This window comes from Piliocolobus tephrosceles, chromosome 16 (genome assembly GCF_002776525.5).
Source record: "Piliocolobus tephrosceles isolate RC106 chromosome 16, ASM277652v3, whole genome shotgun sequence".
Classification (NCBI taxonomy): Eukaryota; Metazoa; Chordata; class Mammalia; order Primates; family Cercopithecidae; genus Piliocolobus; species Piliocolobus tephrosceles.
In genome coordinates, this window is record NC_045449.1 from 70,388,678 (window position 1) to 70,413,522 (window position 24,845).

General features: G+C 45.3%; 1 protein-coding gene, 1 non-coding gene and 1 pseudogene across 4 annotated transcripts in view; 1 reads left to right on the forward strand and 2 right to left on the reverse strand.

Moving 5' to 3' along the window:
• The window catches only part of ST6GALNAC1 (ST6 N-acetylgalactosaminide alpha-2,6-sialyltransferase 1), a 16,651-nt gene extending 6,005 nt beyond the window's left edge, over nucleotides 1-10,646 (reverse strand). The window contains exons 1-2 of one of the 3 annotated variants that reach the window (XM_023212102.2): nucleotides 10,368-10,646; nucleotides 4,713-4,849 (exon numbers count right to left, since the gene is read on the reverse strand). Coding sequence is in view for 2 of the 3 variants with exons in the window: in XM_023212100.2 (XP_023067868.1) it covers nucleotides 10,368-10,498 (131 nt within the window). In the remaining variant the exon portion in view is untranslated. The remainder of the gene's footprint in view (nucleotides 1-4,712; nucleotides 4,850-10,367) is intronic. The other 2 variants (XM_023212100.2, XM_023212101.1) reach the window with 2 other exon arrangements.
• An 8,919-nt stretch (nucleotides 10,647-19,565) lies between these two features.
• On the reverse strand, nucleotides 19,566-19,891 carry LOC111542551 (annotated as a pseudogene).
• Nucleotides 19,892-21,783: 1,892 nt separating this feature from the next.
• On the forward strand, nucleotides 21,784-21,885 carry LOC111533928. Its single transcript, XR_002728997.1, has one exon. It is a non-coding gene; the product is annotated as a U6 spliceosomal RNA (small nuclear RNA).
• Nucleotides 21,886-24,845: the final 2,960 nt, after the last annotated feature.

A 24,845-nucleotide genomic window follows, 5' to 3' on the forward strand; every position in this document is an offset into this window, starting at 1 on the left:
GATCCTCTGGCCTCGGCCTCCCAGAGTGTTGGTATTACAGGCGTGAGACACCGCGTCTGGCCTAAACACACCCATTTTTAACTGGACTTGCACAGAAAATGCCTCTGCCTTTGTTATAGGACTCAGAGAAGTAGCTTGGATGAGAGATATTTCTGACCAGAGAGGAGAGATGGGCCTCAGGGCAGGGTTGGACTGAGATATGGAGCATCCCAAAAAGGCTAATGGGCTTCAAACCCTAATTCTTTCTGTATTTTTCATTTTCAACTAAGAAAAAGAAAAGGAAAAATTTATTATAAGAATAGAAAGTGTTTTAAGGAACCCAAGAGCAGGAAGTAGTTGAGCCTCTGGGAGGGCTTGGAACCGGGAATCTCTCTCTAAGGCTTTGTCTCTATCTCGCCTCTCCCTCTGAATCAGCTTTCTTCTTCTCTTTCTTTCTGTCTCTGCAGACAGGTCTCCTGTGCTCTCCAGCCCACGGGCTGGGGGAAGATTGCCACCCCATAACGCCTGTCCAGCACAGGACTGTGGACTTTCTTTGCTCCCAATTTTTCACTCTTGCAGGAGAAGGCTGTGGCCCCCTTGCGTCCTATCTCCATCCCTTTCCAGGCGTCTTGGTCACATACTATGTGACATTCTGGGGCTCACTCTGTGCCTGGAAGGAGGACACTTTCAAGAGGAAGAGGGGGTTACTGGTTCATGAACTGGGAAGACACCCCCAAAGTATCCATTCTGAAAGAATGCCACTCAACACAGAGTGAAAAACCTGAGGGAGTGAAGAACACATTCTTGATCAATTCATTCCACATTTGCCTGGTAGAAGGTCTGAGTGCTGTGGGCGGGTGGGTGTGAGGCTCGCCACTCTTCTTGGTCTGACTACTCAGTGTAAGCTCCAAGCTCGCTTGGGCCATTCAGCAAAAACCAAGCTGTTCACTCGGTTTAACAAACAGCTCTTGTTACCCAGCAAAGCCTCTTGGTGGATTCACTTCCCAATCCCCAAGCTCAAGAAGCCTATGGAAACTTCCCTTCCGAACTCCGGCAGCACTCTGCAGAGAGGATTCTGCTGAACGACAGTTTCCCTATCTCGAACATTTTCATGGATGTAGCTGCCTGGCTGGCAGGCACCTTAACTTGGCCGTGGCGGGGAGACATGATGAGGCAGGGGTAGTTTTTGACATCACACGTCTCAAGCCACATAGCACGGACAGCTGGCCGTCTGCTTAGTGGCCAGACTGACCCTGAAGAGGTAAGGCACTCCTCTCTGGAGCCCTGTCTAGCGGCAGGAATGGCGCAGTGACTCCTGGAAGCCCTCTTCCACCACAAATCCACAACAGATTGATGACTCGTTCAGGTTTTGCAGGAAGTCACAGCAGTAACCCAGGTAGTGACAAAATTATGTAATTAAGTTTCATTTCATTCCCTATAATTAAATACACCTATGATTGCTAGGGCTGTGGGTGTTGAGATAGGCATTTCCTTATTCTCATGCATGGTATTTACTAAACGCTCAAATTGTGTCCATATGCTGAGTGCCCTGTGTTCAACGTGTTCGGCCCTGTGTGGTCCTGACCCTGTGAGCTGGGCTGGGGTGTGGGAAGGCTTTTTTCCATTAATGACTTCTAGTCCAGAGGCACAGGAAAATTAATCATGGATCATACCCAAGCAAAAAGCAACTTACCTGCATAACTGTAATCTACTGGGGAAGTAAAAATATAAAATGTACTTTAATAAATGAATTTATTGGCTGGGTGAGGTGGCTTATGCCTGTAGTGCCAGCATTTTGGGAGGCCGAGGTGGGCAGATCACCTGAGGTCAGGAGTTCAAGGCCAGCCTGGCCAACATGGTGAAGCCCCATCTCTACTAAAAATACAAAAAAATTAGTCAGGCGTGGTGGCACGCACCTGTAGTCCCAGCTACTTGGGAGGCTGAGGCACACTGGGCGGCAGAGGTTGCAGTGAGTCGAGATTGTGCTGTTGCACTCCAGCCTGGGCGACAGAGCAAGACTCTGTCTCAATTAAAAAATAATAATAATGGCCAGGCATGGTGGCTCACGCCTGTAATCTCAGCACTTTGAGAGGCCGAGGTGGGTGGATCACCTGAGGTGGGGAGTTTGAGACCAGCCTGACCAGCATGGAGAAACACCGTCTCTACTAAAAATACAAAATTAGCTGGGCATGGTGGCACATGCCTGTAATCCCAGCTACTTGGGAGGCTGAGGCCGGAGAATTGCTTGAACCTGGGAGGAGGAGGTTGCTGTAAGCTGAGATCGTGCCATTGCATTCCAGCCTGGGCAACAAGAGTGAAACTCCATCTCAAATAGTAATAATAATCAATCAATTTATCATGAACAAGAATTGCACAAAGAAACAGGAAAATAATTATCTGGCAACCTTCTCCCTCTCTGTATATATATTTTTTCTTTTTTTTTTTTTTTTTTGAGACTGAGTCTCTGTTTCCTAGGCTGGAGGGCAGTGGTGTGTTCATAGCTCATTGCAGCCTCAACCTCCCGGGCTCAAATGAGACTCCTGCCTTGGCCTCCTGAGTAGCTGGGACTACAGGTCCATGCGCCACCAGGCCCAGCTACCTTCTATATTCTTAAGTGCACATCACCAAGGGGTGTGGGTGTTGAGATAGGCATTTCCTTACCTGGAAATACCTGGAAGTGAAGATATGGCAAAAGGTTCAAAGTTCATTTATGCCTGCAGCCATGACACACCTATTGGCCAGAGAGCAGTATTTTCCAAGAATATAGTACAAGAGATAACACAGAAATGTTGAAGTTGACTAGGATATTGAAGAGGCTGAAACTGAAATTTGAAAAAAAATACCCCAATCAAAGGTCACTCACTAATAAAGCCAGTAGGACAAGAAGATTATTTTATGGAGGATAAGAAAAGAGCTGAAAAGATTCCTTTGATTCTCTAAATAATTTTGCACCTGGGCTCCCGGTGCACGGAGCCCTATGCTTCTTCTATGGCACGGAGACCGGCTGCAGGTGAGTTGCGCCTGGTATGTGGCGAATGGCTGGTCACACAGATTCGCCTCTATTCACGTCCCTGAGTCCTGGGCTCTCTCTCAGTCCCCACCATCAACTTTGTCCTCATTTTATCTCAGGCCCCCAGGCTGGGCAAGCTTTCCTCTTCCAGGTTTCATATTTGGTTCCCACAGCTTTGTTGCTGCTTCTCCTTGAAAGGAGGACAAACCATCCCTTCGCTCTGCCCTGTGTCCCTCTCCACTCCCTGCTGCAGAGCTCTCTACCTTCAACTGCTCCTGCCTCCTGTGCCCCATGTTGTTAGCCGGGCCTGGAGTTTCCAAGACCCCCTTGGTATCCACGGAGGCTGTTCCAGCCTCCTTTTGGTGTTTGATCAGTGCTCAGGGTCTCCTGTCTCATGTGAAATAGAAACCAGCCATATTCTGCTTTTCTTTTCAAACTCCAAAGTTGGCTGGGTGTGGAGACTCACACCTGTAATCCCAGCACTTTGGGAGGCCAAGGGTGGGAGGCGGATCACGTGAGGTCAGGAGTTGGAGACCAGCCTGGCCAACATGGTGAAACCCATCTCTACTAAAAATACAAAAATTAGCTGGGTGTGGTGGTGCATGCCTGTCATCCCAGCTACTCAGGAGGCTGAGGCAGGAGAATTGCTTGAGCCTGGGAGGTGGAGGTTGCAGTGAGCAGAGATCACACCACTGCACTCCAGTCTGGGCAGCAAAGAGAGACTCTGTCTCAAAACAACAACAACAAACCAACTAAATGAGACACCTTATGGAAAGTTCTACGACAGTTTGAAAACACAATGCAGTGTTTATTCTGCAATATTCATTGAGTAGCCATGACGTGTCAGGCCTTCAGAGGTATCTGCTAGAGATTAAAGATAAAAAAGCAATGGTCACTGGTTTTAAGAGGCTCACAGTCTATAAGAGAAACAGACATGAGTATAATCAGCTGCCTTAAAGTGTCATCGGTATGATGATATTAGTCATATGTATGCGAGGCTGTGGTGACAGCCTAGGGAGGCAGTTCTGCTCGGAGGGATACTTTGGTATGGAGGGGTTACCTAAGCTGAGTCTTTTTCTCCTGAGTCTTCAGAAGCGAACCTTTATGAATTATTTTTATTTTTATAAAAGCAATGTGTGCTTATTACGGAAAAAGCAGAAGCTGCTTTCAAACATGAAAGGATAGCAACCTCCTATTATCCCAGTCCCTTCAAAGAATCTCTTGTTAGTACCTCAGGGCATGAACAGCTGGATCCCTTTTCTACGCCTGTCATGCTTTTGAATATAATTATATAATATTTTGAAATGTTATTTAGTTGTTTCCCTCTCCACCCCACTCCCATGCCCCCAGCAGTTAAGATTCGGTTCCATGTTCAAGATGTAGTGAAACAGATCAATCTTGGAGAAGTTATGAGGGGGAAGGACTTTATTACTTCCTCCTACCATTGTCCTTTCCCTGGAAAGATTTACTCTGCTGGGTGGCGGGAATGAGAGAAGGAAGGATCTGTGGGTTCCAAGGTCAGAGGACCCTACTTCCTGGCGTGTTCCAAGGGTCTAACAAGACCCTTGAAAAAAAAAAACGAATCCTGAACCTAGGAATAGAGGACCACAGACAGTGTCAGAAAAGTCTCACACTGAGCCGAGATCGCGCCACTGCACTCCAGCCTGGACAACAGAGCGAGACTCTGTTTCAAAAAAAGAAAAAAAAAAGAAAAATCTCTCACACATAAGCCAGGTGGACCTGAAAGAGCCAAGCGGCAGGAACAATGACTGTTTCAGCAGCAACTCAATAGCTAAGAGTCAGCGACCCATTCCCATGCCTTGGCACTGCATCAGATGTCCTAGAGCCCTTAATACCATCCTGCAGAGGAGCAGGAACAACGGAGATTAAGTTTTCCTGAAGCTTGGTGGATGGGAGTTCAGAATCAGCAATCAGGAGGCGATAGAAAATAAAGTTCTTTTCTTTTCTTTTTGGACACAGAGCCTCACTCTGTTGTCCAGGCTAGAGTGCAGTGGCATGATCTCGGCTCACTGGAAGCCACCTCCCAGGTTCAAGTGATTCTCCTGCCTCAACCCCCTGAGTACCTGGGATCCCATGCATGCGCCACCGTGCCCAGCTAATTTTCATATTTTTAGTAGAGATGGAATTTTTGCCATGCTGGCCAGACTGGAGAAAATAAAGTGACAGCAAGAAACTGACAAACAGAACCCGTAGGTCTGTTTTTACAGCTCACTCTTAATTACCATCTCCAAAGCTAAAACAAGCATAGATCTTCCAAAACATTTACACTGGATGATGGAAGCCAAGCAGATACATAGTCTTAGATGACAGCTACACATCAGTGAACACATGAGGCACGTGGGTGTGTCTAAGATGATACGAGAGATGGCCCGATGGGTTTGAAATCACAGAATTGTCTTTTTTATTTTTATTTTTTTGAGACAGAGTCTTGCTGTGTCACCCAGGCTGCAGTGCAGTGGAGCAATCTTAGCTCACTGCAACCTCTGCCTCCTGAGTTCAAGCGATTCTCCTGTGATAAAAGCGATAATAGCCTCCTGTGTAGCTGGGATTACAGGAAACCGCCACCACGCCTGGCTAACTTTTGTATTTTTATTTATTTATTTATTTATTTATTATTATTATTTTGAGATAGAGTTTCACTCTTGCTGCCCAGGCTGGAGTACCGTGGCGTGCTCTTGGCTCACAGCAAGCTCCGTCTCCTGGGTTCGGGCAATTCTCCCTGCCTCAGTCTCCCAAGTAGCTGGAATTACAGGCACCAGACCATGCCCGGCTAATTTTTGTATTTTTTAGGAGAGACGGGGTTTCACCATGTTAGTCAGGCTGGTCTCGAACTCCTGACCTCAGGTGATCCGCTCGCCTTGGCCTCCCAAAGTGCTGGGATTACAGGCGTGAGCCACTGTGCCCGACCTCATAGAATTGTCTTGAAGTTCTTCTGCTACACTCCTCCCACCATCCTATTTGTTGCCAAGTCCAGCTGATCTGACTTCTTCTCAGTCCTTTCTTCCTATTCACACTGTCCTTGCTCACGGTCTTATTAATGCTATCCTAAACCATTGCAATGGCCTCTAAACTATCCCCTCTAAAACCACATTCCCCCGATCATCCGTCCTGTAATCTATTGACAGAGTACTCTGCATAAAGCATGAATTTACTCAAGTTAACTCCCTTACTCTAAGTTTTTGAGAGCCATAAAGTTTAAATGTTTTGGCATGTTTTTTAAGGTGACAAATTCATTCTTTCATCAACAAGCATTTTATAAAGCACCTCCACTGGGTCCAGGCCCTGTTCAAAGCACTGAGGAAACACAGACAATAAGACAATGCCAGCTGGGCTCAGTCACTCATGTCTGTGATCCCGCCACTTTGGGAGGCTGAGGCAGGTAGATCGCTTGAAGCCAGGAATTCAGGACCAGCCTGGCCGATATGGCGAAACCCCATCTCCACTAAAAATACAATAATTAGCCAGGCATGGTAGTGTGCGTCTGCAGTCCCAGATACTCTGGAGGCTGAGGCAGGATAATCGCTTGAACCTGGGAGGTGAGGTTGCAGTAAGCCAAGATCGCACCACTGCACTCCAGCCTGGGCGACAGAGTGAGACTCCATCTTGAAAAATAAATAAAAGAAATTACATAATTCATGTAATCTCACAAATTCATGTAATTACATGATAAACACACACACACACTAGGTGCTCTACCTGGCTCTAAGCTCTTTTGTTCCAGCAAGCCAGCCAGGCCAGAGCTCAGACTTTGGCTGCTGGAGGTGGGGAGTGGGGGTAGGAGACATGGGGGATGAGATGAGGGGGAGATTGGGGGAGCTGGAGAGAGGAGGGCAGTAAAAGAAAACTCCCCCTCTTTTTTCAAGTTGTAACTCCTCCTGTATGGTTACTTAAGTGAGCGCCTGTCTTGGAGCGTGGGGCTGGCGGTCCCCGCCTGCCCTGAGGTTCATTCAGCTTCTGTCTGATGTTGGGGGCTCCTGCGCACTTGGTGGTCTCTGCACATTAGTAAATGTGGTTTCTCTGGGGAGGGGTTCTCCTTTACACTGAGAATCCCCGCAGGAGGGTCCTTTCTAGGATCACATCTCCCACTGCCTGCTGCGGCATTTAGTGTTCCCAAACACTGTTCTGGAGTGAGTGTCCCATTATTGCTCCAGCAGATAACTGGGCAGTTGAGGGCTCTGGTCTCTGAACTCCCACCAGGAAGCGCTGAACTTCCCTTCCACTGCTTTCTGGGCTGTGAAGACCTGGGAGGGAGGGGCAGGGTGGTTCTGTCTCTTCACAGGTACATTACATTGTGGACAGTTCCAACAACTTCCTGCCTTCAGAAATCTCTAGACAAGACCCAGATATCACTCTACTTAACATTTGCCCCTCAACTCCAGGGCATGTGGTATCTGCTGGGAAGGCCAGGCCCAGTCACTATGAGTGACTCTCGGGCAGCCCACTCCCACCCCAAAACATCACCCCAGAAGGACTCTAACCCTCTGAGCTTCTCTCCTCCTCTGTCATCTTATCTAAGCTAGCTGGTCTTGGGTTTTTTTCAGTTGCAATCAAGAGTTCCAACAAATACAAACCTATATTCACATAATACACAAAAGTAAATTTCTGATGGATTCTTATTAAGCTTAAAGAACAAAAGTACAGAAATATCAGTAGAAAGTGTAAAAGAAAATGTATATAATGTTAGGGGTGGGAATGACCTTCCTAAAAATTGCACGAAGTCCACTGACCATAAAGGAAAAGAGAGACTTCTGTATGACATACGATATCACAAACAATGAAATACAGCTGAACAAATATCAGGCTGAAGAAGATATTTTGAAACAGGAATTAAAAGAAATTAAAGAATGTGTAAGCAAAAACTCAGATGTATGTAAAAAAAAATCCCAATTCCCCCTAAGAAAGAAAAAGAGGTGGAGTCCTCTAAAAATTAACTGCCTGTTTTTCTGACTGTGGCTAGTGAGCCTTATCTCTCCTTTCCCAGGCATGGTGAAGACCCTGTTTCTCTAGCTGTGCAGCTGCAAGGTCACTAGGCAAACAAACTCAAGTCGTAAAACGTATTTCTCCTTGAAAAGTAAGAAATGATATAATGCATGTCTCAATTGACTGTCTTTGTTTCTCACTTCTGTAATACGCTTCCCCCTGCACAGATCCCACGAAATGCTTAAAAGGTAACCTGACTCTTTGTTTGGGGCTCAGTTTTTTTTGGATGTTAATCTGAGCCGGTGCACCTAAATAATAATAATAAATCCTCCTCAACCCCTCGATCTCTCTGATTCCTAAATTATCCCACTGCATTTCGAAATATTGTAACATATATGATAAAAAAAGGTTAACATCCTTAATACACAAAAAGCTCCTACAAATATGAAAAAGATAAATAACTTAATAAAAAAGAAAAGATATGAACAGGTCATTCATTGAAAAATACAAATGACTAATAAGATCCTCAAATTCATCAGTGATCTGAGAAATGCAAATTAAAAAGAGAAACACTTCCCCCTATCAGATGATTAAACCTTCAAAACCTTAATGAAAGCCAGTGTGGTCCTGGGAGGTAAAGATTGTCTTGGCAATTCCACTTTGAAAAATCTACCCAGAAATCACTTACGCAAGTGCTCAAAGGTATGTGAGAAACTTGATAGGGGTTGATTGAGTAAATGGTACCTATCCTGTGGAATGCTAAGCAACTGTTCAAAGAAGAGAGTAGACCTGTATGTCCCGACATGGAAAGATGTCCATGATATAGTGTGACTTACAAGGTCAACCTGTGGGACAATATATAGCATGAGATACATATATATGTATTTATACATATATATGAGATATATATGTAACTTTCTTCTGCATATATCTGTAAATCTATATGATATATGTGTGTGTATATATCAATATCTCTATATATACAATATATATACATATATGTCTCATGCTACATATTGACATATAGTATATCAATATATAGCATATATAGTATGTACATCTATATGCTATATGTAGATATCTATATCACTATCCATCTATCTGTCCATCTATCTGCCTATTTACCTATGTGTGTGTGTGTGTGTATGTATGTATGTATGTATGTATCTATCTATCTATCTAGCTTTTATAGCATAAAGGTAATGAGCACAGGGTATGGCACCAAAATGCCTGGTTTTGAATCTTGGCCCTGCCACATACTAGCAGGGTGATCTTGGAAAAATCACTTCAGTTCTGTGTGTCTCAGTGTCCTCTTAATAATGAGAATTAGTGAGTTAACGTACATCAAGCATTTAGAATAGGGGCTGGCAAATAGTAAATACTATAGCAGTGTTAGCTGCATAATAATAGAATTCCGTGTACCTTCAAGTGTCAAGAGTGCTCACCTTGAAGAGCGGACAGAGGTGGAGGTATAATAGGGAGACTCACTTCCTGCTTCACCTTTCTGTATTTTTTTTTTTAACTCTACGAGAACCTGCATTACTTTCAATGTTTAAGAACAGTGAAATGAAATTATTGGCTGGGCACAGTGGCTCACGCCTGTCATCCCAGTGCTTTGAGAGGCCGAGGTGGGTAGATCACTTGAGGTCAGGAGTTCAAGACCAGCCTGGCCAACATGGTGAAACCCTGTCTCTACTAAAAATACAAAAACTTAGCCAGGTCTGGTGGTATGCGCCTGTAGTCCCAGCTACTCAGGAAGCTGAGGCTTGAACTTGGGAGGTGGAAGTTGCAGTGAGCCAAGATCACACCACTGCACTCCAGCCTGGGCAACACAGTGAGACTCTGTCTCAAAAACAAAAGAGAAGAAAAGAAAAGGGCCTCTTACTGCAGGAGATGTGTGTATTTTCTAAGAAAAATGGCCTAGAAGGTTTTTTTGAAAGATTAACTTGGTGTCCACAATTGAAACTGCCTCCCTAAGAGGGAGGCCCTCCATTTTACCGACAAACTAAGGGTGAGTCCGGGTCTGAAACAAGTGGAACACACAGGATGGCTCTTTCACTTCAGGACATAGAGAATGGCATGTAAGAACTAACCCAAAGCTGCTGCCATTACTCACAGTCCCAGAGGGGAAAGCAGTCATGTCTTCTGTCTGCACTCTGCAGACCTAACCCATCAGTTCTCAAACTCCTGTACGTGTCCCATGGTATCTGGACATGTTTATCCCATGGCGTCTTAGTTCCCCACTGCCACCCCTTCTGTTCCCTGCAAGTCTTCCCATTAGTCTTTCTTCCCAGTGGTTCTTGAGAACATTCCTGACCCCTGACACTCCTGTGTGGACACACAGGTGGCTCAGACTTTCTCTGTCCTCCCTGGGCTATCATTTTTCTGTTTCCTCAAATGAATGAAATAAGAGGAGTGGAAAGGACGAGAATCTTACCTGGAAGGCTTTGTTTGAGGCTCCTTAATAAAGGAGGGCAAAGCGAAGAGAAAGAAGACCAGGAGAGCCAGGAGCAAGGACCACTGGATGCCTTGGCTCAGGTGCCTGCATCTCCACAGGCAGGACCTCATGGTGGTGGGTTGGGTTCTAGAGGAAGGTTCTGCATGTCCTGGGGCCTTGATGTAGGCAGCTGGGAGTCTCACCGCTCAGGTTCCCTGGCCAGGAAGTGCACACCTTTTGTCTTAACAACGAGCCACTCCGGCAAGTGCTGAGTTTATCAGTCTCTGCCAGGGAAGGGAGGAACCGCCTTCACTGCTTTATAAAGGCTTATAGGCTGGCGTGGCTTGAAGGAAGGGAAACTCCTTATGTTCAAACACGTTCACCTTCCTTTTCTTTGTCTCTGAAGCCAATATCTGAAAGTCAAGCTTTATGAGAAAAATAACCACATTATATGCGATCTCATCTTGGTCAGGTTACTTAACCCATCTGCCTCCATATAAATGGAAAAAGCAGTTACCTTCCTTGTGGGATTATCATGAAGACACCTTGAGGCCGCCATGGACAGTGCTTTGTTTGTGGTAGGCACCCAACACACATGTTCAGTACTTTAGCTCAACCTTCCCTGTTTCTCATCTGAAATCATGACCATTACAACAGTGACCAGCAAGTATGAGGGCTCACTCTGAGCCGGGCACTGGCCAGTCTTCGCAGGCACTCATGGAACCCTCACAGCCACTCTAGGGGCTGGGTGCTGTCATCATCTCCATTTTACAGAGGAGGAAACGGCCTCCAAGAACAGACTGCCAGCCCAAGATTACACGGTGAGTCACTGGCTTGGGGTCCAGATCCAACTGACCTGGAGGTTGCATTCTTTTTTTAAGAAATAGAGATGGGTCTCAGTATGTTGCCCAGGCTGTCTCAAACTCCTGGACTTAAGTGATCCTCCCACCTCAGCCTCACAAAATGCTGGGATTACAGGCATCAGCCACCACTCCCGGCCGTGATTGCATTTTTCTTCCTTTTTTTTTTTTTGAGACAGAATCTCACTCTGTCGCCAGGCTGGAGTGCACTAGTACAATCTTGGTTCACTGCAACCTCTGCCTCCCGGGCTCAAGTGATTCTCCTGCCTCAGCCTCCCGAGTAGCTGGGACTACAGGCACCTGCCACCACGCCTGGTTAATTTTTGTATTTTTAGTAGAGACGGGGTTTCACCATGCTGTCCAGGATGGTCTCAATCTCCTGACCTTGTGATCCACCCACCTCGGCCTCCCAAAGTGCTAGGATTACAGGTGTGAGCCACTGTGCCCGGCTGATTGCATTCTTACCCACTGCTTAGTAGCACCTATGAGAAATCATTCACTCTACCTTGATCAAAGCAATGCAAAACAAAACCCACATAATTCTTGGGAAAAAAAAGTACACCTCAGAGGAAAAACATCAAGACCATTTGTAGAAAACTTTAAAAATTCAGAAAAGCAGCCCTCCATAAAGTACTGTGGGTTAGTCATTTTATAAAAATATTGTCCAGGGTGTTGAACTGTGGGAAAGGTTTTGGGGCCTGGGCTTGTTCACACCTGGCAGTGGGCATTTCTCCTAATGTACAGTTTCCAGTTCTGTACACAAGGCTCTTGGCCTTCACCCATGGCATGCACCAATAAATGATTAAACCACCATCCTCAGGGAGGACGAAAACGGCAGGAACATACGTCTGAGCAGCTGAAGAGTAAATACAGACAACTGATGGCTTCCTTTATCCCCTACCATACACTGCAACTCACAGCTCTGTTCCAAGGCATGGGCTGGTAGCAGGGAGAAACATCTCTGTTAGTACTGACTCAGCCTCTCTCTTTCTCTCTCACTATGCCTAACCTACAGACGCTCATACATTAACTCTATAAACATTTTCTTTTTTTTTTTTTTTTTGAGATGGAGTCTCGCCCTGTCTCCCAGGCTGGAGTGCAGTGGCTGGATCTCAGCTCACTGCAAGCTCTGCCTCCCAGGTTTACGCCATTCTCCTGCCTCAGCCTCCCAAGCAGCTGGGACTACAGGTGCCCGCCACCTCGCCCGGCTAGTTTTTTGTATTTTTTTAGTAGAGACAGGGTTGCACCGTCTTAGCCAGGATGGTCTCGATCTCCTGACCTCGTGATCCGCCCGTCTCGGCCTCCCAAAGTGCTGGGATTACAGGCGTGAGCCACCGCGCCCGGCCTACTCTATAAACATTTTCTGAATTGACCTGTATCAAGTCATAACTCTTTGTCCTAACTGGCCCCTTATCCTAGGTTCCCTTATGCCCTTGACATGTACGACTATATTCCTGTATCCTGGTGCCTGCTTGCAACGCTATGCGAATAAGTGCACAGTGAAAAGGCATTTTCTTACCCACAGCATTGGTGTGACTAAACACAGTACCTCTTTCATAGCACCCTATGTTCTGAAGAAGGCACTGGCTGTCCGTGCTTGCTGCATTCTACAGGGCATGGAGATCCAGTTGAGCTCCTGGGTGCAAGCTGAGCTACTGTGGACAATGTGTCCCTCTCACCACATTAGAGGCAGGTTGAACTTGAAGACTTTGAGGCCAGCTGGTGTGGCAGGATAATCCAGAGTCCTAGTTTCCTGGTTCTCAGGTTCCAGACCACTGCTGCTGTAGCATGTGCCTGGGCAGAATGTGGGATCCAGAGAAGTGTATGTTTTTGGATAAATTGACTTTCCAATTGTTTTGTTTTTGTTTTTTGAGACAAGGCCTCTTTCTGTCACCCAGGCTGGAGTGCAGTGGTGCAATCATAGTTCACTGAAGCCTTGAACTCCTGAGCTCACAAGATCCTCCTGTGGCAGCCTCCCTCAAAAGTAGCTGGGATTATAGGTACGTGCCATCACACCTGGCAAAATTTTTTTTGTAGAGATGGGCGGGGGGGGTCTTGTTATGTTGTGCAGTCTGGTCCTGGTCTCAAGCGACCCCACTTCAGCTTCCCAAAGTGCTGGGAGCACTTCGTGCCGCCATGCCCAGCCACCAATTATTTTTTAAACATCATCACAATTTTGTGTTTGGTAAGATCTACTTTTCTCTCCTTTTTATTATTTTATTTTATTATCTTAAGCTCAACGGCAAAAACTTTTTCTCCTTTTTAAACTAAAGCTTTGAATTTTAGTCTTTGAACTTTAGTATACATCAGCTAATGGGACATGTGAGAATTTACATGCAGATAAGATTTATTAAAAGATAATTTTTCTGTAAAAGGTAAAATCATTACTCAAATAGACATAGGACATAAAAATGTGCTAAAGATTTGATTCTACTCATGAGAGAACCAGGCAGATATAATAAACAATTCAAAAGAGAAGTGCATGAGCACAAAGTAATTTAGATTGTTTTTCTTTTGCTGTTTTCAAGATTTTTCTCTATCTCTGGCTTTCAGTATTTTGACTGCGATGTGTCTGTATGGGTCTCCTTGCATTTATTCACTTGGAGTTTCTTGGATCTATGTATTAGTGTTTTTCAACAAATTTCAGAATTTTTCAGGTATTATTTGTCTGAATATTTTTTCTCCCTATCTCTGCCTCTTGAGCATTCTTTCCTAGGATGAGTATGTTGGTGTGCTTAACAGCATTCTACATTTCTCCGAGGCACTGTTCATTTTTACTTATAATTTTTCTTAGTGTTCTTCATCTCTGTTCATCTGTCTTCTTGTTGGCTGATTCTTCCTTCTGCCAACTCAAATCTACTATTGATCCCCTCTAGTGAATTTTTCATTTTGATTATTTTTCAACTTCAGAATTTACATTTACTTCAGAATTTTTCTTTATATCTTTTTAGTTAACATTCTTCATCAGTCATTATTACCATGCCTTTCTTTAATTCTTTAAACATGGTTTACATTAAAAACTTTTGTTTTTTTTTTTGGAGATAAGTCTTGCTCTGTCACTCAGGCTGAAGTGCAGTGGTGCGATGGTAGGTCACTATAACCTTGAACTCCTGGCCTCACGTGATCCTTTCTCCCCAACCTCCCTAGTAGTTAGGGCTACAGGCTAATTTATTTAAAAAAATATATATATAAATATATATATTTATATATATAAATATATATATATATTTTGTAGAACAGGTTTTCACTATGTTGCCCAGGCTGGTCTTGAACTCCTGGCCTTAAGCAATCCTCCTGCCTAGAACTCCTGAAGCACTGAGATTACGGGCGTGAATCACTATGCCTGGTCTACTTCGATTTTTAAAACATATTTATAATAGCTGCTTTGAAGTCTTTTTCCAATGTGTCCAACATTTAGGTCCCTTCAAAAGCAATTTCTATTGCCTGACTTTTTTTTTTCCTGTGTATTTGTCACAGTTTCTTTGCGTGTCATAAGTTTTTGTTGAAAATCAGACATTTTAGATAATATATTGTAGCAACTCTAGATGCTGAATTCCCCACTACATTGGGGCTTGGTGGAACTGTTGTTTGGGCATTTGTTTATTTAATTCTGAACTAATTCTATGAAGCCTATTTCCTGGTTTGTGTGCAGAGGGTACAATTTCTGATGTTTCTGCTGAGTTTCTTTCTTTTCTCTTTTTTTTTGAAATGGAGTCTCTCTCTGTCACCAAGCTGGACTGCAGTGGCGCGATCTCAGCTCACTGCAACCTCTGCCTCCCGCGTTCAAATGATTCTCCTGCCTCAGCCTCCTGAGTAGCTGGGACTACAGGCGTGTGCCACCACACCCAGCTAATTTTTGTATTTTCAGTAGAGATGGGGTTTCACATGTTGGCCAGGATGATCTCAGTCTCTTGACTTCATGATCCACCCACCTCGGCCTCCCAAAGTGCTGGGATTACAGGTGTGAGTCACTGCACCCGGCCTTCTGCTGAGTTTCTTAACCACTGTGTCTGGTACAGTTTCCACCCTACAAGTAGGCTCTGGGTCAGGGAAGGGAGCCCCGGCCCTCTTGGCCACACCTGCATGGAATACAGTTTTTGCAGACAGAGCTGGGAGAGAGGAGAGACACCAGTGGCATGCCCTTCTTAGAGTGAAACTGTAGCCTGGAGTGGAGGCAGAGGGAGCCCCCCATCTTCTTGGGAAGCCACACCTGCTTAGGAAGAAGATAGGAGGGGATATGACTCAGGTTCCACAGACTCTTTATTCTTACTGGGATTCAGTAGATTTTCTTGAATAAATATTTTTTCATTTGCGGTATGTCCTTATATACCGCAACATAATTAGGACAACATAATTTTATTTTAATTATTTAAATAATTTTCACCAATTAGGTCAGGTGCAGTGGCCCACACCTGTAATCCTAGCACTTTGGGAGGCTGATGTGGGAGGATCACTTGAGCCCAGGAGTTGGAGACCAGCCCGGGCAACATGGTGAAACTCTGTCTCTATAAGAAGTACAAAAATTAGCTGGGCGTGGTGGTGCATACCTGTAGTCCCAGCTACTTGGGGGACTGAGGCGGAAGGATCGCTTGAACCTGGGAGATCAAGTCTGCAGTGAGCTGAGATGGCACCACTGCACTCCAGCCTGGGTGACAGAGCCAGACCTTGTCTCAAACAAACAAACAAATAATTTTCACCAATTAAATGGCTCTTTTATAGGGAAAGGACTGCTGAGTTCCTCACAGAGCCATCTCAGATGGTCTACCCATAACTCTTGTGGTGGACTGATATGAGCATAAAAGAAGGCCACGTGGCCTATCGTTCCATGAAAGGGCCATATCTACAAAGCAACCTCCAAATGCTGAAGGAGTCAATCAACCAGAGGAGGAGGCAGACAAATCCAGTTTTTCAGCGTAGGATGACTTACTGGGTAAATTTACAGACAGAAAAGCATGGTCTTGGGGGGCCACAGACATGTAGTTCTCTACACTGCAACCCCTGAAATTCAGGGCTTCTGTCTTGGGAAAAGTATATGTGCTCTGGAAGGAATGTGTAGGTGGCTATGAGTATCACTATACCTATGACGTCTGCAACAGCATCTCGGATTGTCTTGAAGGAAAAGTGAAAGTTAAGATGAATAGGTGTTCCTACCTAAAGAGTAAAACATCAACTAGACATTTGGAAGGCATTCTCTGACTCAGGGTCGGTAGGCAGATTAGCATTTAAAATAAAGTCGCTTTTGTCCCCACACATGTTTTAGCATAGAAAAGTTACATATCGAATTTTAAGTCAAAGTTACTTAAATAAAACCGAAATTTTAAATTTGATTTTGAAAATGTAATTAAATATTTTAAAAGCATACCTTGGAGATATTGTGGGTTTGATTCTAGACCACTGCAATTGCAGCAAAGTGAGTAACAGAAGTTTTTTTATACAAGCTATGTTTACACTGTAATGTTTTCCTCCTTCCCTCCTTCCCTCCTTCCCTCCTTCCCTCCTTCCTTCCTTCCTTCCTTCCTTCCTTCCTTCCTTCCTCTTCCTTCCTTCCTTTTGACTGAATTTCACTTCTGTTGCCCAGGCTGAAGTGCAGTGGCACAGTCTCAGCTCACTACAACCTCTGCCTCCTGGGTTCAAGTGATTCTCCTGCCAAAGCCTCCCGAGTAGCTGGGATTACAGGTGTCCATCACCATACCCGGTTACTTTTTGTATTTTTCGTAGAGACAGGGTTTTGCCATGTTGGCCAGGCTTATCTCGAACTCCTGACCTCAGGTGATCCACTCTCTTTGGCCTCCCAAAGTGCCACTATAATGTTTTGTGTGCAATAGCATTATGTCTAAAATACCAATGTACATGTGTTAATTTAAAAACACTTTAGCCGGGCGCGGTGGCTCAAGCCTGTAATCCCAGCACTTTGGGAGGCCGAGGTGGGCGGATCACGAGGTCAGGAGATCGAGACCATCCTGGCTAACACGGTGAAACCCCATCTCTACTAAAAAATACAAAAAACTAGCCGGGCGACGTGGCGGGCGCCTGTAGTCCCAGCTACTTGGGAGGCTGAGGCAGGAGAATGGCGTAAAACCCGGGAGGCGGAGCTTGCAGTGAGCTGAGATCCGGCCATTGCACTCTAGCGTGGGCGGCAGAGCAAGACTCCGTCTCAAAAAAAAAAATAAAATAAAATAAAAACACTTTACAGGCCAGGCGCAGTGGCTCATGCCTGTAATCCCAGCACTTTGGGAGGCCGAGGCGGGTGGATCACGAGGTCAGGAAATCGAGACCATCCTGGCTAACACGGTGAAACCCGTCTCTACTAAAAATACAAAAAAATTAGGCATTGTGGCGGGTGCCTGTAGTCCAGCTACTCGGGAGGCTGAGGCAGGAGAATGGTGCGAACGCAGGAGGTGGAGCTTGCCGTGAGCCGAGATCGCACCTCCGCACTCCAGCCTGGGGTACAGAGCGAGACTCCATCTCAAAAATAAAAAAAAATAAAAAAAAAAAACACTTTATAGCCGGGTATGGTGGCTCACACCTGTAATCCCAGCACTTTGGGAAGCCAAGGCAGGTGGATCACTTGAGGTCAGGAGTTTGAGACCAGCCTGGCCAACATGGTGAAACCCCACTCTACTAAAAATACAAAAATTAGCCAGGCGTGGTGGCGCGCTCCTGTAATCCCAGCTACTCTGGAGGCTGAGGCAGGGGAATTGCTTGAACCCGGGAGGCAGAGATGGCAGTGAGCTGAGATCGCACCACTGCGCTCCAGCCTGGGTGACAGAATGAGACTCTGTCAAACTAAACTAAACTAAACTAAACTAAACTAAACTAAACTAAACTAAACTAAACAACTAAACTAAACTAAAATATAAAATAAAATAAAATAAAATATACAACAGTAAAACTTGCTGCACAGATTGAAAGTTTTCTCTGTAACATATGACATTTGATGCCATTTTGCCCATCCATAGTAGAAATTCTTCCAAAATTGAAGTAAATCCTCTCAAACCCTGCTGCCGCTTTATGGACTAAGTTTATGTAATATTACTTATTCTTTGTTTTCATTTCTTTTTTTTTTTAGAATAACTCAGCAAAATAAAATTCCTGTTTATTGTTGGACAACATTGTTTCACACGTATATCAAACAGACCAAAACACACACACACACACACACACACACACACAAACGCAGCAACTCCATAGATAAGAAAGGAAAAAAAAAAGAAATTTTTTATCTTTAGCCTTTTTAACTGTCTCATACAAACTAAGTACATACACAAACAAGTTACTGGAATGCTCAGAATAAGATTGTTTTTCTATTGTCTTTTTTTTTCCAAGTGTTCTTTTGCTCCTTTGAGATTATAATGAACATGGTCATGCCATAAGTAAAGTCAGAAGTAGGACAGAGAACGCTCCAAAGGTTGGTTTAGTTATCTGAGATCACGTCTCAAAAAAAAAAAAAAAAAAAAAAAGGGTGACCCTAGGCCAGGTGCTGTGGCTTATGCCTGTAAACCCAGCTGCTTGGGAGGCTGAGGCAGGAGGATCGCTTGAACCTGGGAGGCAGAGGTTGCAGTGAGCTGAGACCATGCCACTGCACTCCAGCCTGGGGGACAAGGAGAGAAACTCTGTCTCACAAAAAAAGGCTGACCCTAGCAATTTATACAAAAATATAAAATGTAAGTAAAAAATACAAATTTCCCTTTTAAGTATTTTTTTATGGAGGTGAACTTATACTAATAATCATAGTAATATTCCTATAACAAGATTTTTAAATTTAAAAAAATTTTTAAATTTTACTTTAAGTTCTGGGATACATGTGCAGAACGTGCAGGTTTGTTACATAGGTATACATGTGCCATGGTGCTTTGCTGCACGTGTCAACCTGTCATATAGGTTTTAAGCCCTGCATGCATTAGGTATTTGTCCTAATGCTCTTCCTCCCCCTCCCTCACCCCCCATGCCCGCCCCGAAAGGCCCCGGTGTGTGATGTTCCCTTCCTTGTGTCCATGTGTTCTCACTGTTCAACTCCCACTTGTGAGTGAGAACGTGTGGTGTTTGGTTTTCTATTCCTGTGTTAGTTTGCTAAGAATGATGACATCCAGCTTCATCCATGTCCCTGCAAAGGACATGAACTCATTCTTTTTATGGCTGTATTTAAAGTACTTTGAAGAAAAAAAGCAGGGCCTTGGAAGTTTTGGTTCTTTTTTCCTCCCCTGTTGCAAATTCTCATGGTTTGGGTTGGATGGTGGAGAGCGCGTGTCATCTGCAGGCTGTCTCTCTACTTGACGGTGACTACATTTGGATTCTGAGATGGGAAGTGGAGGGTGACTAGGTCGCAGCCATTTTTTTTTTAGTTTAATGTTTCCTTTTTTGCTGTGTAGTCGTCCTCATCAATCTTCTGCTTCTTGCTATTGACATCATCATCCTCATCATCTTCAGCTGCCCACTTGCCTGTAGCAAACTCCGCTTCCTCGTCTTCATCTCCATCCTCTTCCTCACCATCACTTTCTTCCTCTTCATCTGCCTCATTGTCAGCCTCCTGCTCCCAATTTTCCTCATTAGCATTCCCGTTAGCAGAGGCATCTCTTCCATTTCCTCCACCTCCACAACTTTCTTCTTCTTCTTTAAGTCCTTGGTGGTGATCTCGGAGTTGGTGTCTATGGCTGCATCTGACATGGTGGGGCACGCCGGTGATCCAATGGAGGAGATTAAAAAGCAATAAAGCTGCTGGAGTCCGTGGTGGAGGAGGAACCAAGGAGTCAGATGAGGAACAATGCAAACATGGCTTTCCACAGCAGCCAGTGGGTGCTGTTTTCATTTCAACAGTGTTCACAGGATCTTCACCAGAAGTAGATTCCATCTCAAGAAACCCTCTTGGTGCATGCATAAGAAGCAACTTCTTATCTGTAGAAGTTTGATCATGAGATTGCAGCAACTCAGCCACATCTTCAGGTTCCACCTCTAATTCTGCTTCTCTTGCGGTTTATACCACATCTGCGGTGACTACTTCTACTGAAGTCTTAAGTCCCTCAAAGTCATCCACCAAGGTTGGAACCAACTTCTTCCAAACTCCTGTTACTGTTGATATTTTGACCTCTAGCCACAGATCATGAATGTTTTTCAGGGACTCTAAAATGATGAATCCTTTCCAGAAGGTTTTCAACTTACTTTGCCTAGATCCATCAGACAAATCACTATCTATGGCAGCTATATCCTTACAAAATATATTGCTTGAATAATAAGACTTGAAAGTTAATATTACTCCTTATTCCATGGGCTGCAGAATGAACATTGTGTTAACAGGCATGAAAACATTAATTTTCGGGGCCGGGCGCGGTGGCTCAAGCCTGTAATCCCAGCACTTTGGGAGGCCGAGATGGGCGGATCACGAGGTCAGGAGTTCGAGACCATCCTGGCTAACACGGTGAAACTCCGTCTCTACTAAAAAATACAAAAAAGCTAGCCGGGCGAGGTGGCGGGTGCCTGTAGTCCCAGCTACTCGGGAGGCTGAGGCAGGAGAATGGCCTAAACCCGGGAGGCGGAGCTTGCAGTGAGCTGAGATCCGGCCACTGCACTCCAGCCCGAGCGACAGAGCGAGACTCCGTCTCAAAAAAAAAAAAAAAAAAAAAAACCTATAAACTTAACAGTGGGCTTTCAATATTCAGTAAATCTGGCTGGGTGCGGTGACTCACGCCTGTAATCCTAGCACTTTGGGAGGCTGATGTGGGCAGATCACAAGGTCAGGTGATCAAGACAATCTTGGCTAACACGGTGAAACCTCTCTCTACTAAAAATACAAAAAATTAGCCAGGCATGGTGGCGTGCACCTGTAATCCCAGCTACCTGGGAATCTGAGGCAGGAGAGTCACTTGAATTCGGGAAGTGGAGGTTGCAGTGAGCCAAGATCCAGCCTGGGCGACAGAGTGAGACTCCATATATATATATATAAAATATATATAGTCGGGAGCGGTGGCTCAAGCCTGTAATCCCAGCACTTTGGGAGGCTGAGACGGGCGGATCACGAGGTCAGGAGATCGAGACCATCCTGGCTAACACGGTGAAACCCCGTGTCTACTAAAAATACAAAAAACTAGCCGGGCGAGGTGGCGGGCGCCTGTAGTCCCAGCTACTCTGGAGGCTGAGGCAGGAGAATGGCGTAAACCTGGGAGGCGGAGCTTGTAGTGAGCTGAGATCCGGCCACTGCACTCCAGTCCGGCGACAGAGCAAGACTCCGTCTCAAAAAGAAAAAAAATATATATATATAAATATATATAAAAATATATATAAATATATAAATATATATAAAAATATATATAAATATATAAATATATATAGCCAGGCGCGGTGGCTCAAGCCTGTAATCCCAGCACTTTGAGAGGCCAAGGCGGGTGGATCAACTACCTGGCCAGTGAGGCTCTCGGAGTAACAAGGGGCATCAGCACACGAAAGGCAGAGGATGAGATTCTAGCAGGAAAGTTCTACCCTGGCCACCAGTCCCCAGAGAGGAAGGGTTGAAAATTAATAGCCACATTGCACTTAGCCTGCAATATTAATAACCTGTGCTGTGCCTGCTTCGCAGCAGATATACTAAAATTGGAACCATACAGAGAAAATTAGCATGACCCCTGTGCAAGGATGACATGCAAATTTGTGAAGCGCTCCATATTAAAAGGTAGTAACAATAATACTAGCTGTTGTGCTAAAGGCGCCTTTGTGGAGAAGTTTTCTAGAGTAGCAGGAGACTTATTTTTAATGATTATTTCTCCAACACCAGGCACTATTGGTGCCGTGGACATAGTGATGAACAAAATATAGCAGTCCTGCCTTCATTGAGGTAAGCTCCTAGAACAGAGATAGTGGAGAATCAATTAGATAATAATCCATGCTATGAAGAAAAATGTGTGGCAGGGCACCAAGGCTCATGACTGTAATCCCAGCACTTTGCGAGGCGGAGGCAGAAAGATCGCTTGAATCCAGGAGTTTGAGACTAGCCTGGACAACATAGTAAGACCCTATCTGTGCATAAAATTTTAAAAATGGGTTGGGTGCGGTGGCTCATGCCTGTGGTGCCAGTTGCTGGGGAGGCTGAGGCAGGAGGATTGCTTGAGCTGAGGAGTTGGAGGCTGCAGTGAGCTATGATCAAACCATTGCACTCCAGCCTGGGCGAGAGAATGGGACTCTGTCTCAGTAAATAAACAAACAAATAAGAAAAATGAAGCATGGAGTAAGAGCTGTGGTTAGGGAAGGCCTCTCTGAGGAAGTGACCAGGTAAAAGGAGGAAGTAAGCCATGAGAAATTCATAAAGGCTGGGTAATGTATAAAGAAAAAAGGTTTAATTTGCTCATGGTTCTGGATACTGTACAGGAAGCTTGGTGCCAGCATCTGCTTCTGATGAGCCCCTCAGGTGGCTTACAGTCATGGCGTAAGGCAAAGGGAAACAGGCGCATCACAAGGAGAAAGCAGGAGTAAGAGAGAGAGAGAAGGGGGAAGTCCCAGACTCTTAAACAACTAGATTTCTTTTCTTTTTTTTTGAAATGGAGTCTCACTCTATTGCCCAGGCTGGAGTACAGTGGCACAATCTCGGCTCACTGCAACCTCTGCCTCCTGGGTTCAAGTGATTCTCCTGCCTCAGCCTCACGAGCAGCTGTGACTATAGGCGTCTGCCACCATGCCTGGCTAAGTTTTGTATTTTTAGTAGAGACAGGGTTTCACCATGTTGCCCAGGCTGGCCTTGAACTCCTGACCTCAGGTGATCTGCCCACCTCAGCCTCCCAAAGTGCTGGGATTACAGGCGTGAGCCAGTGTGCCTGACCAAAACCGTGTTTTGAGGCCCCTAGTTTGCTATTGTCCTGGACATACTAGCCTTCTTACTGGTCTTAAAAGGGGTGTAAATGATTTGGTGTGTGTTGATAGGTCTCATTTTATTTTGCTTCAAAGGCCACAAACTATAATTATCATTGATTTTTGTTCTGTTGAAAATGTCTTTGTCAATATCCCAGAGGTATACAGCTTGTGAAAATCGTCCAAGATGAAAAGAATGTCTGTCCCCTGGATATTTACTTAGGGAGTGAGGATAATGATCTCTTCGCAACTGATATTCTGCTTCGGAATATCATTTCTACCCAAATCAGACCAAAAAAGAATTTGTTTTTTTCTTCAGGCTTTCCATCTGGGCCCTTTGTACCCACTGCTTTTTCTATGTGATGATTTGCCAGAAGAATACTCCATTTCAACAAACAGGTCTATGGAAAGAAGCAAACTAATTACATGCAGCTTCTTTTATGCCTGTGGCCCAGATTTAGGAGTTCCAGACCAGCCTGGGAAACAGATTTAGAAATGGAATCAAGCACGGACAGTGCTGTGATTGCTGACGGCAGTCTACCTATCCACGAGCGCGGCCCGTGCTGGCAGGGTTCGAAAACCTTGTCTGAGTTGAGGAACAAGAAGGGGGCACCCCCAGGCCATCTCCCATGACCTTTGGAAGGTGCAGAAAAGCCTCAACATCTCCATAGGAAGAAGCACAAAGTTGAGAGGAAGGGCAGAGCTCACACGCTGTCCAGGTGGCCTCTGAAACAAATAATAGGACCCCGCTCTGGAGATTGGAAAGTAGATTTCCTGGTGGAGCCAGGGAAGACTAGGCTGGGTTTTCTGAGCAGGGCTTCGTTAAAGAGGGGACACCATCTATGCAGAGCCCACCCTATCCACAGAGGCCAGCAGCAATAGGTGGAACCACGTCCAGCTGGATCTGGGGCCTCCTCACTTTGGACCTATAGCCAGCTACATTAAGACACTTCTGCTGCCTTCTTCCGTGTCCTGACCACTTCCATTTCCTGCTCTCTACACCAGGGCAGCTAGGAAGCGAGGCCTTGTAAAGAGAGGAGGCAGCAGGTATCACAGAACTAGACTAGGCCCACTCCCCAATCTCCTCATTCTCCCAGCAAGCAGTGTGAGTGCCCAGCTTGTGCTGGGAAGAGGAGGTGAAGCACTGTGAACCAGATACATGAGTGGGGCTTGAAGCAGGGCTGGTCTGAGCTTTACCATGCTAAAGTGATGAATCTGCCCAAGATTTGCTAAAGGACTGAAGGGAGTTGGCATAGAGTGGTTGGAAGCAGTGATTAGAAAATAGAAAATAGTGGTTGGGGCCGGGCGCGGTGGCTCAAGCCTGTAATCCCAGCACTTTGGGAGGCCGAGACGGGCGGATCACAAGGTCAGGAGATTGAGACCATCCTGGCTAACACTGTGAAACCCCGTCTCTACTAAAAAATACAAAAAAACTAGCCGGGCGACGTGGCAGGCGCCTGTAGTCCCAGCTACTCAGGAGGCTGAGGCAGGAGAATGGCGTAAACCCGGGAGGCGGAGCTTGCAGTGAGCTGAGATCCGGCCACTGCACTCCAGCCTGGGCAACAGAGCTAGACTCCATCTCAAAAAAAAAAAAAAAAAAAGAAAAGAAAATAGAAAATGAGCTGGGTACCATGGCTCATGCCTGGAATCCCAGCACTTTGAGAGGCCAAAGAAGGCAGATCGCTTGAGCACAGGAGTTCAAGACAAGCTTGGGAAACGTGGCAAAACTCCATCTCTTGTTTTTGTTTTCTTTTTTGAGACAGCGTCTCACTCCGACACCTAGGCTGGA